The 21,468-nt window shown below is 38.4% G+C and overlaps 2 protein-coding genes across 3 annotated transcripts in view; one reads left to right on the top strand and one right to left on the bottom strand.

The window, feature by feature from the left end:
• LOC136025183 (uncharacterized) overlaps positions 1-13,845 on the bottom strand; it is a 67,999-nt gene extending 54,154 nt beyond the window's left edge. The window contains exon 1 of one of the 2 annotated variants that reach the window (XM_065700968.1): positions 13,681-13,845. The gene's annotated coding sequence lies outside the window, so the exon portion shown is untranslated. The remainder of the gene's footprint in view (positions 1-13,680) is intronic. The other variant, XM_065700967.1, reaches the window with a different exon arrangement.
• On the top strand, positions 8,017-9,378 carry LOC136025521 (uncharacterized). The gene has a single exon (XM_065701551.1). The coding sequence runs from the start codon at positions 8,017-8,019 to the stop codon at positions 9,376-9,378; it is 1,362 nt and encodes a 453-aa protein (XP_065557623.1).
• Positions 13,846-21,468: the final 7,623 nt, after the last annotated feature.

The raw sequence follows: 21,468 nt of genomic DNA, 5'->3' as shown, positions 1-21,468 counted from the left end.
TGGGACAGCAAAGAATGTTGTATATTCGCAAGTTTTACGTAGTTAAAAACATATATATATATATATATATATATATATATATATATATATATATATATATATATATATATATATATATATATATATATATATATATATATCTATCTATATTCACAGGTGGGACATAGGGACACAACTACAATGGCGCGTAACTAATATGGCGCGTAACGACTTACGCGCGCGGGGGGCTTGGGGGGGGGGGGCGCGAAGCGCCCCCACCAACTAGGTGTTGGGGTGGCGCGAAGCGCCACCCCAACAGCTAGTATATATATATAAATAAGTTGTCTGTGTGTGTTTGTGTCTGTCGAGTGACGTCATGTTTTCGACTGACGAAATGACAGACCGGGACATCGGGACACAAATGACGACCGGGACACCGGAACATAGGGAATATAAATGACGACACTCAAAGAGAAAGCAACCGGGACACAAGTAATGTTCGATTAGCAATCACCATCAATAAAGCACTGGGACACAAATGACGACCGGGACACAGGGAGTATAAATGACGACCAGGACATAAGTAAAAAAAAACTAAAAAAAAAAATAAAAAAAAGGTAAAAACTACAAAAAAACTAAAAAGAAAAAAAAACTAAAAACTAACAAAAAAACTAAAAACTAACAAAAAAACTAAAAAAGCTAAAAAACTAAAAAAACTAAAAAAGAAAAAAAATAAAAAAGGAAAAAAAAGAAATAAAGGAGAAAAATAAAACTAAAAGAACGAATGTATATACAGACCGGGACACCGGGATACAAATGACGACCGGGACACAGGGAATATAAATGAGGACCGGGACGCGGGGACACAACTACAACGGGGACGCCGGGGGGCACAGGGGGATATATATATGACGACGGCACAGGGGCACAGGGAATGTTCGATTAGCACTCACCATCAACAAAGCTCAAGGGCAATCATTAGAATCATGAGGTATAACTAAAAAAACTAAAAAAAAGGTAAAAAACTAAAAAAAAGACCAATTCAAAAACGAATGTATATACAGACCGGACACCGGGACAAAAATGACGACCGGGACACTGGGACACAAGGAATATAAATGACGCCCGGGATACTCAAAGAGAAATCACAGACTGGGACACCGGGACACAAATGACGACCGGGACACAGGGAATATAAATGACGACCGGGACACAGGGACACAACTACAAAGGGGACGCCGGGGGGCACAGGGGGATATATAAATGACGACGGGGACACAGGGAATGTTCGATTAGCAATCACCATCAACAAAGCTCAAGGGCAATCATTAGAATCATGAGGTATAACTAAAAAAACTAAAAAAAAGGTAAAAAACTAAAAACTAAAAAAAAGACAAATTCAAAAACGAATGTATATACAGACCGGGACACCGGGACACAAATGACAACCGGGACACCGGGACACAAGGAATATAAATGATGCCCGGGACACTCAAAGAGAAATCACAGACTGGGACACCGGGACACAAATGACGACCGGGACACAGGGAATATAAATGACGACCGGGACACAGGGACACGACTACAAAGGGGACGCCGGGGGCACAGGGGGATATATAAATGACGACGGCGACACAGGGAATGGTCGATTAGCAATCACCATCAACAAAGCTCAAGGGCAATCATTAGAATCATGAGGTATAGATCTGAATACGGATTGTTTTCCCATGGACCATTATATGTTGCATGTTCAAGAGTCGGTAAACCTGACAATCTATTTATATGCACAGTCAATTGGACAGCAAAGAATGTTGTATATTCGCAAGTTTTACGTAGTTAAAAACATATATATATATATATATATATATATATATATATATATATATATATATATATATATATATCACAGGTGGGACATAGGGACACAACTACAATGGCGCGTAACTAATCTATATATATAAAAAAAAACATATATATACATATATCTATCTATATTCACAGGTGGGACATAGCGACACAACTACAATGGCGCGTAACTAATATGGCACGTAACGACTTACGCGCGCGGGGGGGGCTTGGGGGGGGGAAAGCGAAGCGCCCCCACCAACTAGGTGTTAGGGTGGCGCTTCGCGCCACCCCAACAGCTAGTAGGGACTATAAATGACGACCGGGACAATCAAAGAGAAAGCGACCTGGACACAAGGAATGTTCGATTAGCAATCGCAATCAACAAATCACCGGGACACAAATGACGACCGGGACACAGGGAAACAACAACAACGGGGACGCCGGGGGGCACAGGGGGATATATAAATGACGACGGGGACACAGGGAATGTTCGATTAGCAATCACCATCAACAAAGCTCAAGGGCAATCATTAGAATAATGAGGTATAGATCTGAATACAGATTGTTTTTCCCATGGACAATTATATATAACTACAATGGCGCGTAACTAATATGGCACGTAACGACTTACGCGCGGGGGGGGGGGGGTGGCGCGAAGCGCCCCCACTAACTAGGTGTTGGGGTGGCGCGAAGCGCCATCCCAACAGCTAGTAGGGAATATAAATGACGACCGGGACACTCAAAGAGAAAGCGACCGGGACACAAGGAATGTTCGATTAGCAATCACCATCAACAAATCAACGGGACACAAACCGGGACACAGGGAATATAAATGACGACCAGGACACTCAAAGAGAAATTACAGACCGGGAAACCAGAACACAAATGACGACCGGGACACCGGGACACAGGGAATATAAATGACGACCGCGACACTCAAAGAGAAATTACAAACTGGGACACCGGGACACAAATGACTACCGGGACTCAGGGAAACAACAACAACGGGGACGCCGGGGGCACAGGGGGATATATAAATGACGACGGGGACAGAGGGAATGTTCGATTAGCAATCACCATCAAAAAAGCTCAAGGGCAATCATTAGAATAACGAGGTATAGATCTGAATACAGATTGTTTTTCCCATGGACAATTATATATATATATATATATATATATATATATATATATATATATATATATATATATATATATATATATATATATATATATATATCTTAAAGCTTATGAGTATCATCAGGAGACATCTATTAATATCATATCCACCCTCTCCTTTTTATCAAGGTTATGATTTCATACACTATGTTAAATGAAAGGAAAAGTCATTCTTAAATGGGGCTAAAAATAGGAATTTCTTTTATTTCATTCTTTTAAAGACAGCCTATTTGCCCCTGTCAAGATTTACCTCCAACACATTTAACAAGTTAAATCACCTTCTAATTTAACAATAGGACAGCTTCACCATTAATTTAATGACCATTATTGACTGAATGTAACAAGAGCTAAAAGCTAATATGGCACCTGTGACAAGGCCAGAAGTGCCAAGAGCTCATATGGTTTGAGCTCTAACAAAAGTCTAAGAATCAATAGATTGATTTAAAAGGAAAATCAGAGGCTTAATGCTGCTCGGAATTTAAAATAAGAGCTCTGAGTCACGATGTCCTTCATAATATCAAAATTCATTAAAATCTGATCATCCACTCGTAAATTATAAATACCTCATTTTTTCTAATTTTTCCTCTCTCTTCAGTCGTGTCAGGGAAAAAGACTTTATCAAGTGAATTCGTGCAGCTCCCTGACATGCCTACCAATTTTCATCTTCCTAGCACGTTCGGAAGCACCAAACACGCCAAAGCACTGAACCCCACCCCTAACTCCCCCAAAGAGAGCAAATTCAGTACGGTTACGTCAATCACGTATCTACAACATTTGCTTATTCTACCAACCAAGCTTCATCCCGATTCCTCTACTCTAAGCGTTTTCCAAGATTTCTGATTTTTCCCTCAAACTCTCCCCAATGTCAACAGATCTAGTCGGGATTTGAAATAAGAGCTCTGAGACATTGGTTCCTTCTAAATATCAAATTTCATTAAGATCCGGTCACCCGTTCTTAAGTTAAAAATACCTCAATCTTTCTAATTTTTCCAAATTAACACCCCCCAGCTCCTCCAAAGAGAACGGATCCGTTCCAATTATGTCAATCACTCTAGAACTTGTGCTTATTCTTCCCATCAGGTTTCATCACGATCTCTCCACTCTAAACGTTTTCCAAGATTTCTGTTTCCCCCCTCCCACCCTCTATATCCCCAGATCCAATTTGAGTCGAAAATGGAGCATCTGAGACATAAGATCCTTCTATATATCGAGTCGATATATCGCGTCGATATATCGACGCTTTCTAAGAATTCCGGTTTCCCCCTCTAACTCCCCCCCCCCCGATGTCACAAGATCTGGTCGGAATTTAAAATAAGAGCTCTGAAGCATAAGATCCTTCTAAACATCAAATTTCATTAAGATCTGATCCCCCATTCGTAAGTTACAACCTCATTTTTCTAATTTTTCCAAATTATTCCCCCTCCTCCCAACTCCACCAAAGAGAGCAGATCCAGTTCGGTTATGTCAGTCATGTGCCTTGGACTTGTTTTTATTCTTACCACCCAGTTGCATCCTGATCTCCCCACTTTAAGTATTTTCTAAGATTTCTGGTCCCCGCCACTGCCCCCCCCCCAATGACGCTGGATCCAGCTGGGATTTAAAATAAGAGATCTGAATTACGAGTTCCTTCTAATATGAAGTTTCATGAAGATCTGATAACTCCTTTGTAAGTTAAAAATACCTTATTTTTCTAATTTTTCAGAATCAACCCCCCCCCCCTCCAACTACCCCAAAGAGAGCGGATCCGTTCCGGTTATGTCAATCACGAATTTAGGACTTGTGCTTATTTTTACCACCAAGTTTCATCCTGATCCCTCCACTCTAAGCGTTTTCCAAGATTTTAGGTTCCCTTCCCCCCCCCCCCAATGTCACCAGATCCAGTCGAGATTTACAATAAGAGCTCTGAGACACGTTATCCTTCCAAACATCAAATTTCATTAAGATCTGGTCACCCGTTTGTAAGTTAAAAATACCTCATTTTTTCTAGTTTTTTCAATTTAACCATCCCCCCCCCCAATGGTCGAATCAGGAAAACAACAATTTCTAATTTAATCTTGTCTGGTTCCTGATACGCCTGCCAAATTTCATTGTCCTAGCTTACCTGGAAGGGCCTAAAGTAGCAAAACCAGGACAGACAGACCAACAGAATTTGCAATCACTATATGTCACTTGGTAGATACCAAGTGCCATAAAAACATACGACAAAAAATATCTGAGTACTAAATTCCCCAAGGGTAATACCTTTGTGTCAAAAAAAAATACTGAACATGATTATCCGAAAAAGCTTGAAATTGCTTTTTGCATTTTAACTCTTTCCCCTTTGATGGTCTGGCTATATTTGCATATTTAAAGGCTCTCTTAAACCCTTCCCTAGATCCTGTTAACTTTTGTTTGAAGCTTGTTTTTTGTTTCACCTGAAATCAAGTTACAACATTTACTAATGACAATGTGAAATCACTTTTAGCCTATCAGAATTGCTTCCAATTTAACTGCATCTCAGCACCCTAGCACCCCCTTCTCCCTTGATATAACTCTAAACTGCAGACAAAAGTTTGCTTAATTTCATGTATTTTTTTTTTTTATTGGCATTATTTGGCACAATAAACAAACTGTTAATGGGAAATAAGAAGGTCTACAAGAAATAATGTAAACCAACAAAATCTGGAAGATTGTGTATACAGCCTAGGGGTTATTTCCAGGAAAGGGGAGAGGGATTACTGGGTAAACAGAAGGAACTCCAATAAACAGAAATATCACAATGCAATCAAGTAAAAACTTTTATAACCTAAACAATGTCTAGTTAAGAACCAAAGAGAAACTACTGTTGCTAATTCCTGATTTATAAGTATTGTTTTAAAAGAACTTAATTATGTCTTAGATATGAAAAAAAGAAATCCTAGAATGGTATATAATCCTACTCGAACCCATGGAATTTCGATTTCAAAATGAATAGTCAAATATGTCAGTTTAAATTTTTCTTGGCATAGCTAATATACATAACAGATATGTTTCCTGAGCAACCTTTTAAGCATGATCATGGTACACACAGTTTCATGAACATTCTAGGTCACCAGCTTGAGATTCTCCTTTCGACAATACCAAGAGATTAAAAGGCAGATGAAGGTACAGTCAGGGTATAGGTGGTAAAATTCAATCTGTCATCAATAATGACTCCAAGATTTCCTTCTTCAGACAAAACACAGATGATCACCTTGGAGGGAACACTGTTGGTGCTCATCATGTTTGCCAAAATAAAATACATGACCTTACCAACATTGAAGGCATTGAGCCATGTATCAGCCAAACTACCAAGACTGTCAAGATTAGCCTGAATCAATCATGGGTGCAGCAGTAGCTGCAACCTAGTGAAGGACATTGTAAACCTGAAGCTGCACCAGCTTTACACACTAAATTAAAATCCTCTTTACACAAAGAGTGAGGAGGTTTGATAGAATATTTTTTTGTTTATTACCTTAAATCACATCTTTTAGCAACTAAGGTTGAAGAACCTGCAGATGTCACCAGGCAACATTGACTCAATATTCATGTCACAGTTCATGAGTGGGTCATCACTATTTACATATATACAAGACAATTGGGTTTCACCAATGGGTTTAACTAAATATATCATTGGCCTAGCATGTTTGAGGGCAAAAAGGAGCGGTTTGCCCCTAATAGACCCTGTTGGATGATACTGGTTCATCCGTTATATAGAATTTGAAGAGTATTGTTCCAAGAACAAAGCCCTGGGGGATATCACTCGAAACAGTTGTAGAAGAGGAAAATAGAGAAATGCCATCAGAACTGAAAATTATGACAACATGAGCTCTATAAGTATTAGTAGTAGCATAGACATATTACATTTTGGTCCATTGATCTCCCCCTTAAAGCATCCCTTAAATTGCAGTCCATTCCTGAGATAAGCCCTCTTGACAATCTATATGTACATAGTGTATTCTGATTTAGATAAAATTTCCCCTTAACATTCATGCCCTTACCCTTAATAGTCCTAGTGTCATAGTAGTAGTGTTGTATTAGTAAAAGTAGTAACACCAGTAGCAGCAGTATTAATAGTTGTAGTAGTATGCACATGTGGCCTTTTGTTCAGTTGAACATCCCCCCTTGTAACATCCTGGAATTTCAGCTTCATAGGGGGTAGCTACTCCAAAGACATTGCTCTTTTGACAATATGTATGTTCACAGTATGTCTCTATTTAGTCCAACTTTCTGCTCAGCATTTCACTTCAATATACTCAGCCTTGATAGTACTCACTAAAGTAGCAGTAGTAGCATCCAAACATTGTCTTTTTGGTCAATTGACCATACCCCCCATAATTTCCTGAAAGTTTCAAATTAATACACTCTGTCAATCCAAGAGTAGGCAGAAGTACTTTCATTCAACATCAGCAAATGCTACATCATGCACTTCGGACCAAAGCATGAAAACACAATGTACTCAATGTGGGATCATGGCAAGCAAACACAAATTGATCTTCAAACCCACAACAAAGAAAGGGACTTGGGTGTAATTGTTGATTATCAGCTCAAGTTTCACTCCCACACAAGGAATTTGGTTTCCAAATCTAATACAGGACTTGGCCTACTCAAGAGATCTATTACAAGCAGATCCCCCAGTCTTTCTTAGACTTTATAAAGCCATCATAAGATCCAACCTTGACTTTGGAAACTCTATAGCAACTCCCCAATGCAAAGGCAACACAAAACTTCTTGAGGACATGCAGAGACATACCACTAAGGTTAAATATGGGCTTAAAGACCTCCTCTATGTAGCATCCTGCTAGGCATGCTTGCTTATTAGTTTAGTGTTGCTTTATTATGTGCTTATATTGTTGTAGCATCCTGCTGAGATTGCTTGCTTATCAGCTTAGTGTTGCTTTTGTTATGTGCTTATGTTGTTATATTTACAGGTGCTTGGGTCTTAATAAAGAGCTAAATCAACTTGAGACATAGGAACTCTACATGGTGTCAGAAGTGGGATCTTGAACAGCAAAGATGGATGGAGTTGCCCCTCCAGCAATCAACTGGGAATCTGAAAATCTTGATGAAGAATGGTCAAAGTTTGAAGAACATGCAAGACTTATGTTTCTAGGCCCTCTCTCTGGTAAATTGGAGAAGATTCAGTGTGCCTATCTACTTATATGGATTGGCGAAAAAGGAAGAGACATCTTTAAAACTTTTGACATTGAAGCAGACGATTCAAATAAAATCGAGCCTTACCTTCTGAAATTTCGTGAGTATGCTGCTCCAAAGAAGAACAAAGTATTTGCCAGATATATCTTCCAGAAACGTGACCAGCGTGATGGAGAGACACTTGAGAAATACATCACAGAGCTGAAGTTGCTAGTCAAGCCATGTGAATACCATGATCCAAAAGAGATGACCAGAGACAAAATCGTCTGTGGAATCAGAAATCCAAGAATACGAGAGAAACTTCTAGCTGACGGCAACAGCCTAACACTTGAAAGAGCAGTAGAAGTTTGTAGGATCTATGAGACAACCCAAGCACAGCTGAAATCATTTGACAACAATTCCCACCATCCCCCAATCAAACAGGAAGTGGATGTAGTATACCGGAGACAACCAAAACTAGCAGACGCAAGATCAAGAACAAAAGGCACAGAGTGCTACTTCTGTGGAGGAATCTATGGCCCTGGACACAGCTGTCCTGCCAAAGGGAAAACATGCTCAAAGTGCAGAAAATTAAACCACTTTGCAAAAGTATGCCGCAGCAAAGTCGTGAATGCTATCGAAAATGACGAACAGAGCCGAATAGCAGAAACTGCTGAAGAAGATGAAATACTGCTATATGCTGTACAGCAAGATGGGAGTAAGGATGAGGCGTTTGTTCCACTGAAGATCAACAATCAGACTACTGTAAGCTTCAAAATTGATACCGGTGCTCAGGCAAACATCATACCAAAACACTACTTTGATCTCCTTGCTCCAAAACCACTCATACAACCAACAAAGCAAAAACTCACCAGTTACTGTGGCTCAACAATCCCAACAGCTGGAACCTGCCTCCTGTCATGCAGCTATAATGGAGCTCCTGAACAGAAACATAGGTTTTTCATAGCTGGAGGAAATTCTGTTCCTATCCTTGGATTCAAGTCTAGCAAAAACATGAACCTGGTGAAACTTGTCCTGAATATAGATGCCTTAGATGACAGCAAATCAACGCCAGATTTGGAGCCACTCCTTGAACAGTACAAAGAGCTGTTCTCTGGCATTGGGAAAATACAAGGCAAGTGCGAGATTCACCTCAAGGAAGGAGCTGTGCCGACAGCATATCCTGCCAGAAAAGTGCCTATTGCAATGCGTGAGAAATTGAAACAAGAGCTGAACAGATTGTAAAGCTTGAGGATAATAGAAAAGGTGGAAGAGCCTACGGAATGGGTCAACTCAATGGTGTTAGTTGAAAAGAAGGATGGTGGTGTGAGACTTTGTATTGATCCAGTAGACCTGAACAAAGCCATCAAGCGCCCTCATTACCCAATCCCGACTTTTGAAGATGCCATTTCTGATTTGAGTGGTGCGAAATATTTCTCAAAGCTTGATGCCACCTCAGGGTACTGGTCGCTTGTGCTCTCAAAATCAGCTTCAGACCTCACGACCTTTAATACAATTTATGGCAGATACCGTTGGAGGAGATGTCCCTTTGGGCTGATATCTGCCCAGGATGAGTTCCAGCGGAAGATGGAAGAGATATTTCAAGGTCTGAAAGGTCTTAAAATACTTGTCGATGACCTACTTATCTATGGAGCCACACGAGAAGAGCACAACAGAAGACTTGCGGAAGTGCTCGAAAGAGCCAGACAGAAGGGGGTAAAATTTAATAGATCAAAGTGCCAGATTGCAGTCCAATCAGTCTGCTACTTCGGCCACATCATCAGCAATGCTGGCATCAAACCAGACAGCCATCAATGATATGCCTACTCCAAAATCGAAGGAGGAACTCCAGACTCTCCTTGGAATGCTAAACTTTCTCTCAAGGTACATCCCAAACCTGGCAACACAGAACCAACCATTAAGGGATCTGATTAAAGCTAACGAGTTCGAATGGAAAGAGCTCCACACTACATGTCTCAACCAGCTCAAAGAGTCCATAGTAACCAACCTGGCTTTCTTTGACAGCTCCAGCCCAACCCTTGAGCTCGAAGTTGACGCCTCAAAACATGGACTAGGGGCACAAATATCCGCGAATGGCAAAATCTTTGCTTACGCATCAAACAGGAGACCTTGACAAATCACGAACTCCAAGCACTGAAGAGGGTCATCTTGGAGGGATGGCCTGACAACAAGAGACAATGCCCAAACAGCATAGTCCAATACTGGAGTATTCGCCAAGATCTCTCAACACATGATGACCTGATCTTCAAAGGTTCAAGAATTGTCATTCCTACCAGTCTACGAGACAACGTCTTAAAGGGACTACATTCCGCTCATTTGGGCACTGAAAAAACCAAGCAAAGAGCCCGAATGATCATTTACTGGCCAGGTATCAGAAAAGACATTGAACAGTTTATCCAAAGATGTGATGCCTGCACTCACACAATGTCGAACAATCAAAAAGAGCCAATGATTCCCACGCCGATCCCGTCACTACCATGGCAGCATGTGGGATGTGATTTGTTTGAATGGAATGGGAAGCAGTATGCAATAACAGTCGACTATTACAGCCGCTATTTTGAGGTGGACAACCTAACCTCCACCACCACTTCTCATGTGGTCACAAAACTCAAAGGACACTTTGCTCGCCATGGAATACCAGCAATTCTCACTTCTGATAACAGGCCACAGTTCAGTTCCAGCAAATTCAGGCTATTCACAGAAAACTGGGGCATTGAACATCAAACGTCTAGCCCTTATCACCCCACAGCAAACGGGATCGTCAAGAAATGTGTGCACACCTGTAAGAGAATCTTGAACAAGTCATAGATCAGTGGACAGGACCCATACATCAGTATCCTAGAATACCGGAACACTCCCGTAGACGGTATGGCAGCACCAGCCCAGCTGCTCATGAGCCGACAGCTGCAATCAGTCCTCCCTGTCACGCAGAAGCATCTAGAGAAGAACATTGTGTCCAAAGCAAGCTTTCAGAAACACAGAGAGAAATCAAGAGTGCAACAGAAGGAGTACTATAACAGGACTGCTAAATCCCTACCCAAAATTCAGGTAGGGTCAAGAGTGAGTGTCCAAATGACACCCAGCAGTCCTTGGAAGAGAGGAACCATTGTTGAAGTGTGCCTGCAGCCGCAATCCTACACAATTGCTACTGACAATGGATCAACACTCCAACACAACAGGGTCAGACTCTCCCATAGGAATTCAGACGAAGCAATCCACTCAAAACAAGACTACCAAAATGTAGAATTTACCCAACCGTCCGAGTTGGTACCCAAAGTCAGCCCGGTTGAGCGTCCAGCCTCACCCAGCCTGGCAGCCCCCCCCCCTGAACACAATGGAAATATTGTCAATGTCCCTACTAGCACTGTAACCCAGCAACAAACAAAACCAGTCCCGGACAGAGGCGGAGTGACGCAAACAAGATCGGGTAGAACAATAATCAAACCCACCAGGTTAAACTTATAGAGACAATATCATGCTCAGAAGAAGGAAGATGTAGCATCCTGCTGGGCATGCTTGCTTATTAGTTTAGTGTTGCTTTATTATGTGCTTATATTGTTGTAGCATCCTGCTGAGATTGCTTGCTTATCAGCTTAGTGTTGCTTTTGTTATGTGCTTATGTTGTTATATTTACAGGTGCTTGGGTCTTAATAAAGAGCTAAATCAACTTGAGACATAGGAACTCTACACTCTACAATGAAAGACTAAAAAAAACTCAAACTAACTATACTGGTGTACCACCACAGATGAGGTGACATGCTGCTTACCCACAAACTCTCCAACAACACATCTAGTCTCCTCAACCTGAACAAGCCCCACCAGTCCCATAAAGGAAGCCATTCAAAGAAACTTTCTAAATGCCATATGAATGCATCAAAACTTTTTCTCCAAAAGAGTTGTCAACAACTAAAATTCTCTCTCCAAGTCTACAGTGTCAGCAACTTTACCTATAACTTTCAAGAAGTCACTGGATAATGAGTGGTCAATGCACAAACTGGAAATACTGCTGACATGATTTAGATCAGTAACAGGTGTCAGCCATCATCATTCATGGAGCAACACAGATCCACAGGACCTTACTGCTCTGAAGTGCAAAATTAAGGTAATCTATCTTCTCTTTGGAATCTCAATCTACCAACCCTAACTAATCACCACAAAAAAGGTGGTTTGATAACAGTAAACAAGCCACTGTATGCTGAAGATACTATTCCTAGTCTCTTTCAACTTGAAAACTCAAAGAAATTTGTGGTCACTCTCAAATGCTTTTCCAGAAACAAGCAAACACCAAGCTCAGAAGCAAGTTCTTGACTTGTAGAATTGTCACAACATAGAAATCCCTTGGTGAAAAAACAATGATATCTACCAGCATAGATGTAGCCTATTCAAGTTATCAGTGAATAGAGAAGTGCTGAACTAACCATGACAAGCATCTAGGGATGCCAAAGAAGACACATCTTACTACCATACCATCAATAAACTGGCAAATATGAGATTTTGTTTAATTGCTAGCAAATGCAGTAAAATTCTAATTAATTGACTTCTTGCTATCACAGAAAGAGTTTAGGTTAGGAAAATGAAACTTTCAGGGATGAATCTGCAGACTTAAGTATGTCCCGGGAAGGTATTTTGAAGGAACTACCTCTACTCCTTCTCCTTCTAGAGGGCCCTGACCTTTGACAACCTTTAAAATATGTGTGTTATAAAAGTGAAACCTTGCAAAATAGATCTTCTGCTTAATTGAAGTACAACAAAATTGTTTTCAGCTTCATAACTTTGCTCAATTCCATTTTACAAGGTTTTAAAGATATGTAAATACATTTCCTAAATTTTGAAAAAAAACATTGATATGGCTCAAAAGTCTACTCAAATAACAGGAATTGCATTTTCAGAACTAAAGGCAGAGGTGAAAATTAAGGTAAAATGTTGTTTTGTCAGAATTTCAATAGGTATTGACCTATCATGTAGGCAAATTTCAGGGCCCTATAGAGGGAAAAGGAGTGGAGCTGGGTACTTTAAAATACCTTACCGGGACATACTTTAGCCTGTAGACCCATCCCTGAAAGTTTCAATTTCCTAACCTAAACCCTTTCCAAGATAGCAAGAAGTCAATTAACTAGAATTTACCATAAATGCAATTTAATCCATCTGATAGGCTATGGTTTAATATCCTAGCCTGCTGAAAAAGGCATTACAAATTGCATTTTCAATAACTAAAGCCAATAAAGAGATTCAAACCAAAATTAAGATAATTTTTTGTGAAAACTTAGGTAGCCTTGGTATAGGCTTTTACCTGTCATACAGCCTAGCATTTTTAATCTTCTAAGCTCTAGTAATAAGGAAAAAGTAGAGGTAGCAGCTTGGTAGCACCTTCCCCCCAGTATATCTTATGACATGGATTCATTACCGAAACGATTATTCACCAAACTTAACTGAGTCTATTTTCATTTCTGGGCATATTAGGGAAACTGAGCCTTTCATGGTAGGCTATTAGTGTTTGAATGGGAAATATAACACTACCAGGCTTACCGATTTATTAAGAGGCTATAATCAAGCCCTACTTATTATCTTTGGAATGAAAATCTTGGTGCACTATATCCCTGATACTCTCTCAGTGTTTCATGCCTTTGTTATTTCTACCAGTGATCCATTCCATATGTTTTCGATTTGAAAAGTGCAAGAAAATGATCATTGTTGCGGAGTTTTAGATTTATCAACGCATCCTCCGAGCATCCATAAATACGTGAGTTTTAGTCAAAATATGTTCATCTTGAAATCGAGAAAACTGTAGGATTTTTTTTTTTACCAGTTGTGCAATTGACCAAAAGACGCTTTGTAAACCTATTGAAAAGCGGCCAGTTAACATTAGATATAGTAAAAGCAAAAAAATATTTAAGACCCTCTCACAAAAATGAAAGTGCAAGAGCAGAAAGGTCATGTAAACATGTAAATCTCTTACATGTAAAAATGTTTCTAAGAAAATCTTTTACATACGACAACTTGGGCAAACCCCGGATTCTCAAAAGAAAACACCAAGAAAAAGCACTACTTTGGTTGGAAAGATATATTTTCACCAAAATTAATGCTCTGTTGGGAATTTTGTCATTTTGTGTCACAAATTTTTTTTTTTCTTTTGCATCCCAATGTTCTAAAATGTGAAATATTTTGTGCTATTGTTTCTTTTTGTCCAGCCATATGGGAATTTATTTTTTTGACATGAAATATGTAAGGTTTGGAGCCCTTTAAATTGGTTTTGCATCCCCGAATTAAAAAATAGGTCCCAGGTCCCACGCATTTGTAATTTATAGTGTTTTTAAAATAATTAGTTCCTTTTTTATTTTAGTCTGGAGACGAATCAAAGTTGGACAGGATACAGCCAAGCAAAACTCATACTTTAATATAAACAAGAGCTAAGAGCTCATATGGCACTTGTGACGAGGTCGGAAGAGCCGAGAGCTCATATGGTACGAGGTCGGAAGAGCCAAGAGCTCATTTGGACGAGGTCGGAAGAGCCAAGAGCTCATTTGGCACTTGTGAGAAGGTCAGAACCTAAAGTTAAACTTTATAGCACAAGATCCTTCTAAATATCAAATTTCATTAAGATCTGGTCACCCTTTCGTAAGTTACAAATACCTCAATTTTCAAAATTACCTCCCCCCTCCCAATTCCACCAAAGAGAGCAGATCCGGTCCAGTTATGTCAGTCACGTATCTTAGACAGGTTTCTATTCTTCCCATCCAGTTTCATCCTGATCTCACCGCTTTAAGTATTTTCTAAGATTTCCGGTCCCCCCAACTGTCCCCCCCCCAATTACGTTTGATCCGGTTGAGATTTAAAATAAGATATCAGAGTTACGAGGTCCTTCTAAATATGAAGTTTCATGAAGATCCGATCACTCCTTCGTAAGTTAAAAATACGTTATTTTTCTTATTTTTCAGAATTACCCCCCCCCCCCCCCGCAATTGAGCGGATCCGTTCCAATTATGTAAATTACGTATGCAAGACTTTTGCTTATTTTTCCAACCAAGTTTCATCCCAATCCTTCCAATCTAAGGGTTTCCCATCATTTTAGGTCTCCCCACCCCAAACTTCCCCCAATGTCACCAGATCCGGTCAGGATTTAAAATAAGAGCTTTGAGCCACGATATCCTTCTAAAAATCAAATTTCATGGAGATCCAATCACCCATTCGTAAGTTAAAAATACCTCATTTTTTCTAATTTTTCAGAATTAACCCCCCCCCCCCCAACTACCCAAAAGAGAGCGGATCCGTTCCGTTTATGTCAATCATCTATCTAGGACTTGTGTTTATTTTTCCCACCATGTTTCATCCCGATCCCTCCACTCTAAGTGTTTTCCAAGTTTTAGGTTTCCCCCTCCCAACTCCCCGCCCCCATCACCAGATCCGGTCGGGATTTAAAATAAGAGCTCTAAGACACGATATCCTTCTAAACATCAAATTTCATTGAGATCCGATCACCCGTTCGTAAGTTGAAAATACCTCATTTTTCTAATTTTTAAGACTTACTCCCCCCCTCCCAACTACCCCAAAGAGAGCAAATAAGTTCCGATTATGTCAATCATGTATCTGGGACTTGCGCTTATTTTTCCCATCAAGTTTCATCCCGATCCCTCTACTCTAAGTGTTTTCCAAGATTTTAGGTTTCCCCCCTCCAACTCCCCCCAATGTCATCAGACCCAGTCGGGATTTAAAATAAGAGCTCTGAGACACAATATCATTCCAAACATCAAATTTCATTAAGATCCAATCACCCGCTCATAAGTTAAAAATACTTCATTTTTTCTATTTTTCCGAATTAACCGGCCCCTTCTCCCCCCCCCCCAGATGGTCAAATCGGGAAAACGACTATTTCTAATTTAATCTGGTCCGGTCCCTGATACGCTTGCCAAATTTCATCGTCCTAGCTTACCTGGAAGTGCCTAAAGTAGCAAAACCGGGACTTTAGGTTTTCCCCCTCCAACTCCCCCCAATGTCATCAGATCCGGTCGGGATTAAAAATAAGAGCTCTAAGACACAATATCATTCCAAACATCAAATTTCATTAAGATCCAAATACCCGCTGATAAGTTAAAAATACTTCATTTTTTCTATTTTTTGCGAATTAACCGGGCCCCCACTCCCCCCCAGATGGTCAAATCGGGAAAACGACTATTTCTAATTTAATCTGGTCCGGTCCCTGATACGCTTGCCAAATTTCATCGTCCTAGCTTACCTGGAAGTGCCTAAAGTAGCAAAACCGGGACCGACAGACAGACCGACAGACAGACCGACAGACAGACCGACAGACAGACCGACAGACCGACAGAATTGGCGACTGCTATATGTCACTTGGTTAATACCAAGTGCCATAAAAATTGATATAGCTCTATGCATTTATACACTTCAAAATCTTGAAATTAATTTGCAACAAATATTATTTTTCATAGATTTTGTTTGGTTTTCCTTACTTATAAAAGGTAATTTTGTACTTTTACGTGAATCTCTGCAATACAGACCTTACTACTTGTATCAAAATAATATTGTCAACGTACCTTATTCAATATCTCTTGATATTTGCCAACCTTTGACTAGAGTTTGAATGAATTAAAAGGATCTTCATTTCTTGGAGTAAAAGAAAACTTTTAGGGATGCTCATTTATAACGCTTTAAATGACAGACTCTTTGCTAAATTACTTCAAATCCTAGAAAGGAAATATTTGGTAAAAGTGTTATTTGGTAAGCTTAACATGGTAAATCTGTGTTTTATTTTTTTATATCAATTATACTCGGACGTGGTCAGTACATATCTTCTACTTGGTTTATTTGAATTGATTTGATTCTAGTTCACTTTCAAAAGCCGTGGGAACTGTTACTAATGTCTTAAATTTTCAAAATAGACCCCTAAATGGGCGGTTTCCGTCCGCACAGTAATTAATGATAATTACCATGCACCTTCATTTTTCATCCCGTTCACATTTGCATGAAAAACCAGCTTAATTTAATTTACATAAAGAATAATTTCATTTATTTCGTAAAATGGTTAAAAAATTAAAAAATTAAATTAAAAATTAAATTAAAAGTTAATTTAAAAAAAGGTAATTTTGTACTTTTACGTGAATCTCTGCAATACAGACCTTACTACTTGTATCAAAATAATATTGTTAACGTACCTTATTCAATATCTCTTGATATTTGCCAACCTTTGACTAGAGTTTGAATGAATTAAAAGGATCTTCATTTCTTGGAGTAAAAGAAAACTTTTGGGGATGCTCATTTATAACGCTTTAAATGACAGACTCTTTGCTAAATTACTTCAAATCCAAGAAAGGAAATATTTGGTAAAAGTGTTATTTGGTAAGCTTAACATGGTAAATCTGTGTTTTATTTTTTTATATCAATTATATTCGGACGTGGTCAGTACATATCTTCTACTTGGTTTATTTGAATTGATTTGATTCTAGTTCACTTTCAAAAGCCTTGGGAACTGTTACTAATGTCTTAAATTTTCAAAATAGACCCCTAAATGGGCTGTTTCCGTCCGCACAGTAATTAATTATAATTACCATGCACCTTCATTTTTCATCCCGTTCACATTTGCATGAAAAACCAGCTTAATTTATTTTACATAAAGAATAATTTCATTTATTTCGTAAAATGGTTAAAAAATCCTAAAATGACCTATTATATTAGTATTATAAGGGATTAAGTCCTAAAAGAGCCTTATTATTATTATTATTTTAATCCTAAAAGGACAAAAAAAATAAAAGGCTTCAGATGCTGATATTGTGGTAAATGATTTTCTTAAATATGGCGGAACTGAGGTCATAAATAAGCGACTGAAGATTACGAATCTGATTTTCGATATTTGCGATTTTAGATAAACCTTAATTAAACCACTGCAATAGAAAGATAATTGATTGATTTTGGTAATTATAGAGGCGCTAGTCTGGTCTCTGTAGGTATCAAGTTACTTAGTAATATGATACTTTTTAGACTGTAGACAAAGTCTTAAGAGAAGAACAATGGAGTTTTAGAAAAGGTAGAGGACATATTCGACCAAATATTCGCTCTTAGGTTAATAATTGAGAAGTGCTTGAGTCATCAAACATCTTTGGTCCTTAGTTTCCTATATTATGAGCATGTGTTCGATTCTGCTGATAGAAGATATTTAGCAAAGGTTTTATCCTAGTATGGTATACCAGACAAGTAAATTAAAGTGATTACTGGTATATACAAGAATAACACTTCTGCCGTCAAAGTAGGGAATGAGGTCAGCAGCTGGTTTCACATTAATTAGGAGTTAAGCAGGGCTGTGTTTTATCGCCCTTTATATGGATCCTTTTTATGGATTTGGCTTAAGAAGCACAAGAAAGGCAATGTGAAACCACGGAATCAAAAGCTTTACTTGACTTATATTATCCTGACGATTTACGCATCCTAGATGAAAGTGTGAACAAAAGGAATGAACTTTCAGAGGTTTCGCGAGTTCAGGGTGCTAGAATAGGTTTGATAATATATGTTAAGAAGATTAAGCCTCTGATGCTAGGAAAAAAGTGAAGATAAAAAGATGACTCTGGGCAATGAAATGATTGATCAGCTTCACTTCTCTCGGTATTATTATTACTAAAGACGATGGGAGCATTATGATGTTAAAATTAGAATAGCCAAGGCTCAGGGTGTATTTTCGCAGTTAAAAAGTTTGGAAGAATAGGAAGGTAAGTCTGTAAACCATGATAAGAGTATTGGAAGCTACAGTGATGACAGTTGTCAAGTATGGCTCTGAATCATGGGCACTCCGAAAAATAGATGAAGATTTGCTAAATATTTTCGAGAGAAATTTCCTACGGGTTCTTCTGGGTATCCGGGTGATTGACCATATTTCTACCAGTAGGCCATATGAAAAGTGTTTTGCAATCCAACTTTTTACGGCTATAATAAGAGAAAGGTAGAGATGGCTAGGGCACGTTCCACGGATGAAGGATGATAAATCATCAAAGATTTTACTTTTTGGAGAACCGCCTAGGGCTAAACAGAAAACAGGTCGCCCACAGTTAGTAGGGGAATATTTCATAAGGATATATTTGAAGGCAATGGTAACTTCCTAGGATGGTGCAAAGAGGGAGGCTTTAAATCGATTGGGATGGAGAAGAGGATGCGTAACTGTGTTAGCCTTAGGCAGCTTGGTGCTGTGGTGATTTGTCAGTTGTAGTCGTATCTCACATAACTTATACTATTTAGGAAGTTGAACATTTTCAGCTTAGTGACAATCACTTGAAAAAATCTAGTGCAACCTATACTTGAAAAATGGCATCAATTGATAGTATGATCATCGGTTTTACTAAAAATAGGGCGTCGATGTTCAATCTTAAGAACAAATTGTAAAGACACTTTCCCAGATGAGCAGTTCAATAAGAATTTTACAGTGGCTACTATTTGATTCTAGGATTTTCATTTTTGAGTTTCTCAATTTTTATGTGAGTTTAGTGGATAAAAATTTAGGAATGGGTCTATAGAATAGTTAGATTTTAAAAATTTGTCTAGCAAGTCTAAACTACGAACTAAATTTTTAGTATGATAAAGTAGGATAAGCAAGATTAATACACCTGCTGCTGGCTGGCCCTTTTCTCTGGCACCTTATTGTAATTTTTTTTATTATTATCAATGGAAAATTATAGCAAAATGCAAATAGAACTCAGAGGATTATCAATAGTTACTGATAGGTGTTATAAAAAATAATAGCCTAGAATCCATATTTTACAGCAATCTACGGTAAGGTTTTGCCTTGAGCAATTAATGCCTTTATCTCTAAAATTTTTAGTTTTGTTTTATTTGTTTTTTTCCCAGACAGTTCAAGAAACATTGTAATAAGCAAAGCACCAATGACACAGTAGGCTTTATGTTTTTGCTGTTAGGGAACGGGGCAGTAGCCAAATTCTTGTTTGTAATAGTTTTTGTTCGTTTTTAAGCTTGATTTCATGTCCTATTTAAGTTTTTCTCGTTTTAAGATTTATTTATTCATTTATATTAGTACCTGTTGTATGTTTGTTTGGTATGATTGCTCATTAAAATTTTATTTGTCTTGGGTTTCATTTATTCTTTAATAGCAATTTCTGGTCATGTTGAGTTTTTTTTCGAATTATTATAGTTATTTGTTTCTACTGATCTTACGTTTAATGTGGCCTTTATTTTTTTGAAAATCCTCTTTTTGGAAAGCTTTTTTAAATTAATTTCTGTTCGTTTTTTATTTCTAGGCATTTAGTTAACTATAACCTGTATTCTAGGGGACGGAGATCTTTATTATTTATCTCATTCCCAGATAAGTACCTATGGAAAAAAATAATAAAACTTCTTACTTTTCTTTGAAAACTTCTTTTTTGGAAAGGTCATTTTAAGTTAATTTATGTTCCTTGTTGATTGCCAAGGTTTTGGTTTGGGTTAATATAATTAATATTTCTCCAGTTTTTCATGTCTCTAGCATAAGAACTAAACTATATAATTTTAATTTAATAGTTCTAACAAATGGCTTTTGATTTCTTTCAATACCCCCTTGCCATTCTCTGTAGTTTCGATTCAATGCCATCAGCCGTTCTTAAGACATTTCAGATACACCTTTTTAATAACCAATATGTGTATACAATCTTTTTACTGGGTTTTGAAAATGACTTTTCATTTGGTTTAAAATCCCCTTGAGCAGCCCTTGAAGGGGTAACCACTGTTCAACATATCCTGAGATTTTCAACTTAATGCCCTAAGCCATTTCTGAGATATTACTATACACCGTTTAGACAATCAGTATGCACATAATGTGTTATGATTCATTTTAACTTCCGCTACCATTCTCTGATAGTAGCCCCAAATAAATGTAGTACCACTTGGATGCAGTCGCAGTCACAGTCGCAAGTTGTGACATTCCAGAGTAGTCCCTGATGCAGTCACAGCTAGTTACATTTGCAGCTGCAGTAGTAGTAGTTTTGGCACATAAATTTTCAATTTAATTCCTTCACCCTTTCCTAAAAAACTACAAAAAGACCATTTTGATAACGTGGGTGTAAAAAGTGCCTTTTTATTTAGCTCACCATACCTTTAAAAACTCGATAAAATTCCACCTTAGAATCCGGTACTCGGAATCTATAAAAAAAAATCTACATAGTCTAAAATCTATATTGCGTCTTAAAATAGAAAAAGCACGTTTATAGTTTAGCGATAGTTTAGCCGTCTAATTATTTAAAATACGTCTTCAGAACGAATGGACGGATAAATTTAAGTTGCACTTAAACCGAAATAAAGGAAAAAAGTGACTTAAGTGTCTTGCTTTTA

Source organism: Artemia franciscana, chromosome 3 (genome assembly GCF_032884065.1).
Source record: "Artemia franciscana chromosome 3, ASM3288406v1, whole genome shotgun sequence".
NCBI classification, from domain to species: Eukaryota; Metazoa; Arthropoda; class Branchiopoda; order Anostraca; family Artemiidae; genus Artemia; species Artemia franciscana.
Note: the sequence above shows the minus strand (reverse complement) of the source record. Positions and strands in the feature narration are given on the sequence as shown.

What these genes read in the sequence shown, in the direction of transcription:
- LOC136025521 (XM_065701551.1), top strand. Translation starts at nt 8,017, where the DNA reads ATGGATGGAGTTGCCCCTCCAGCAATCAACTGGGAATCTGAAAATCTT.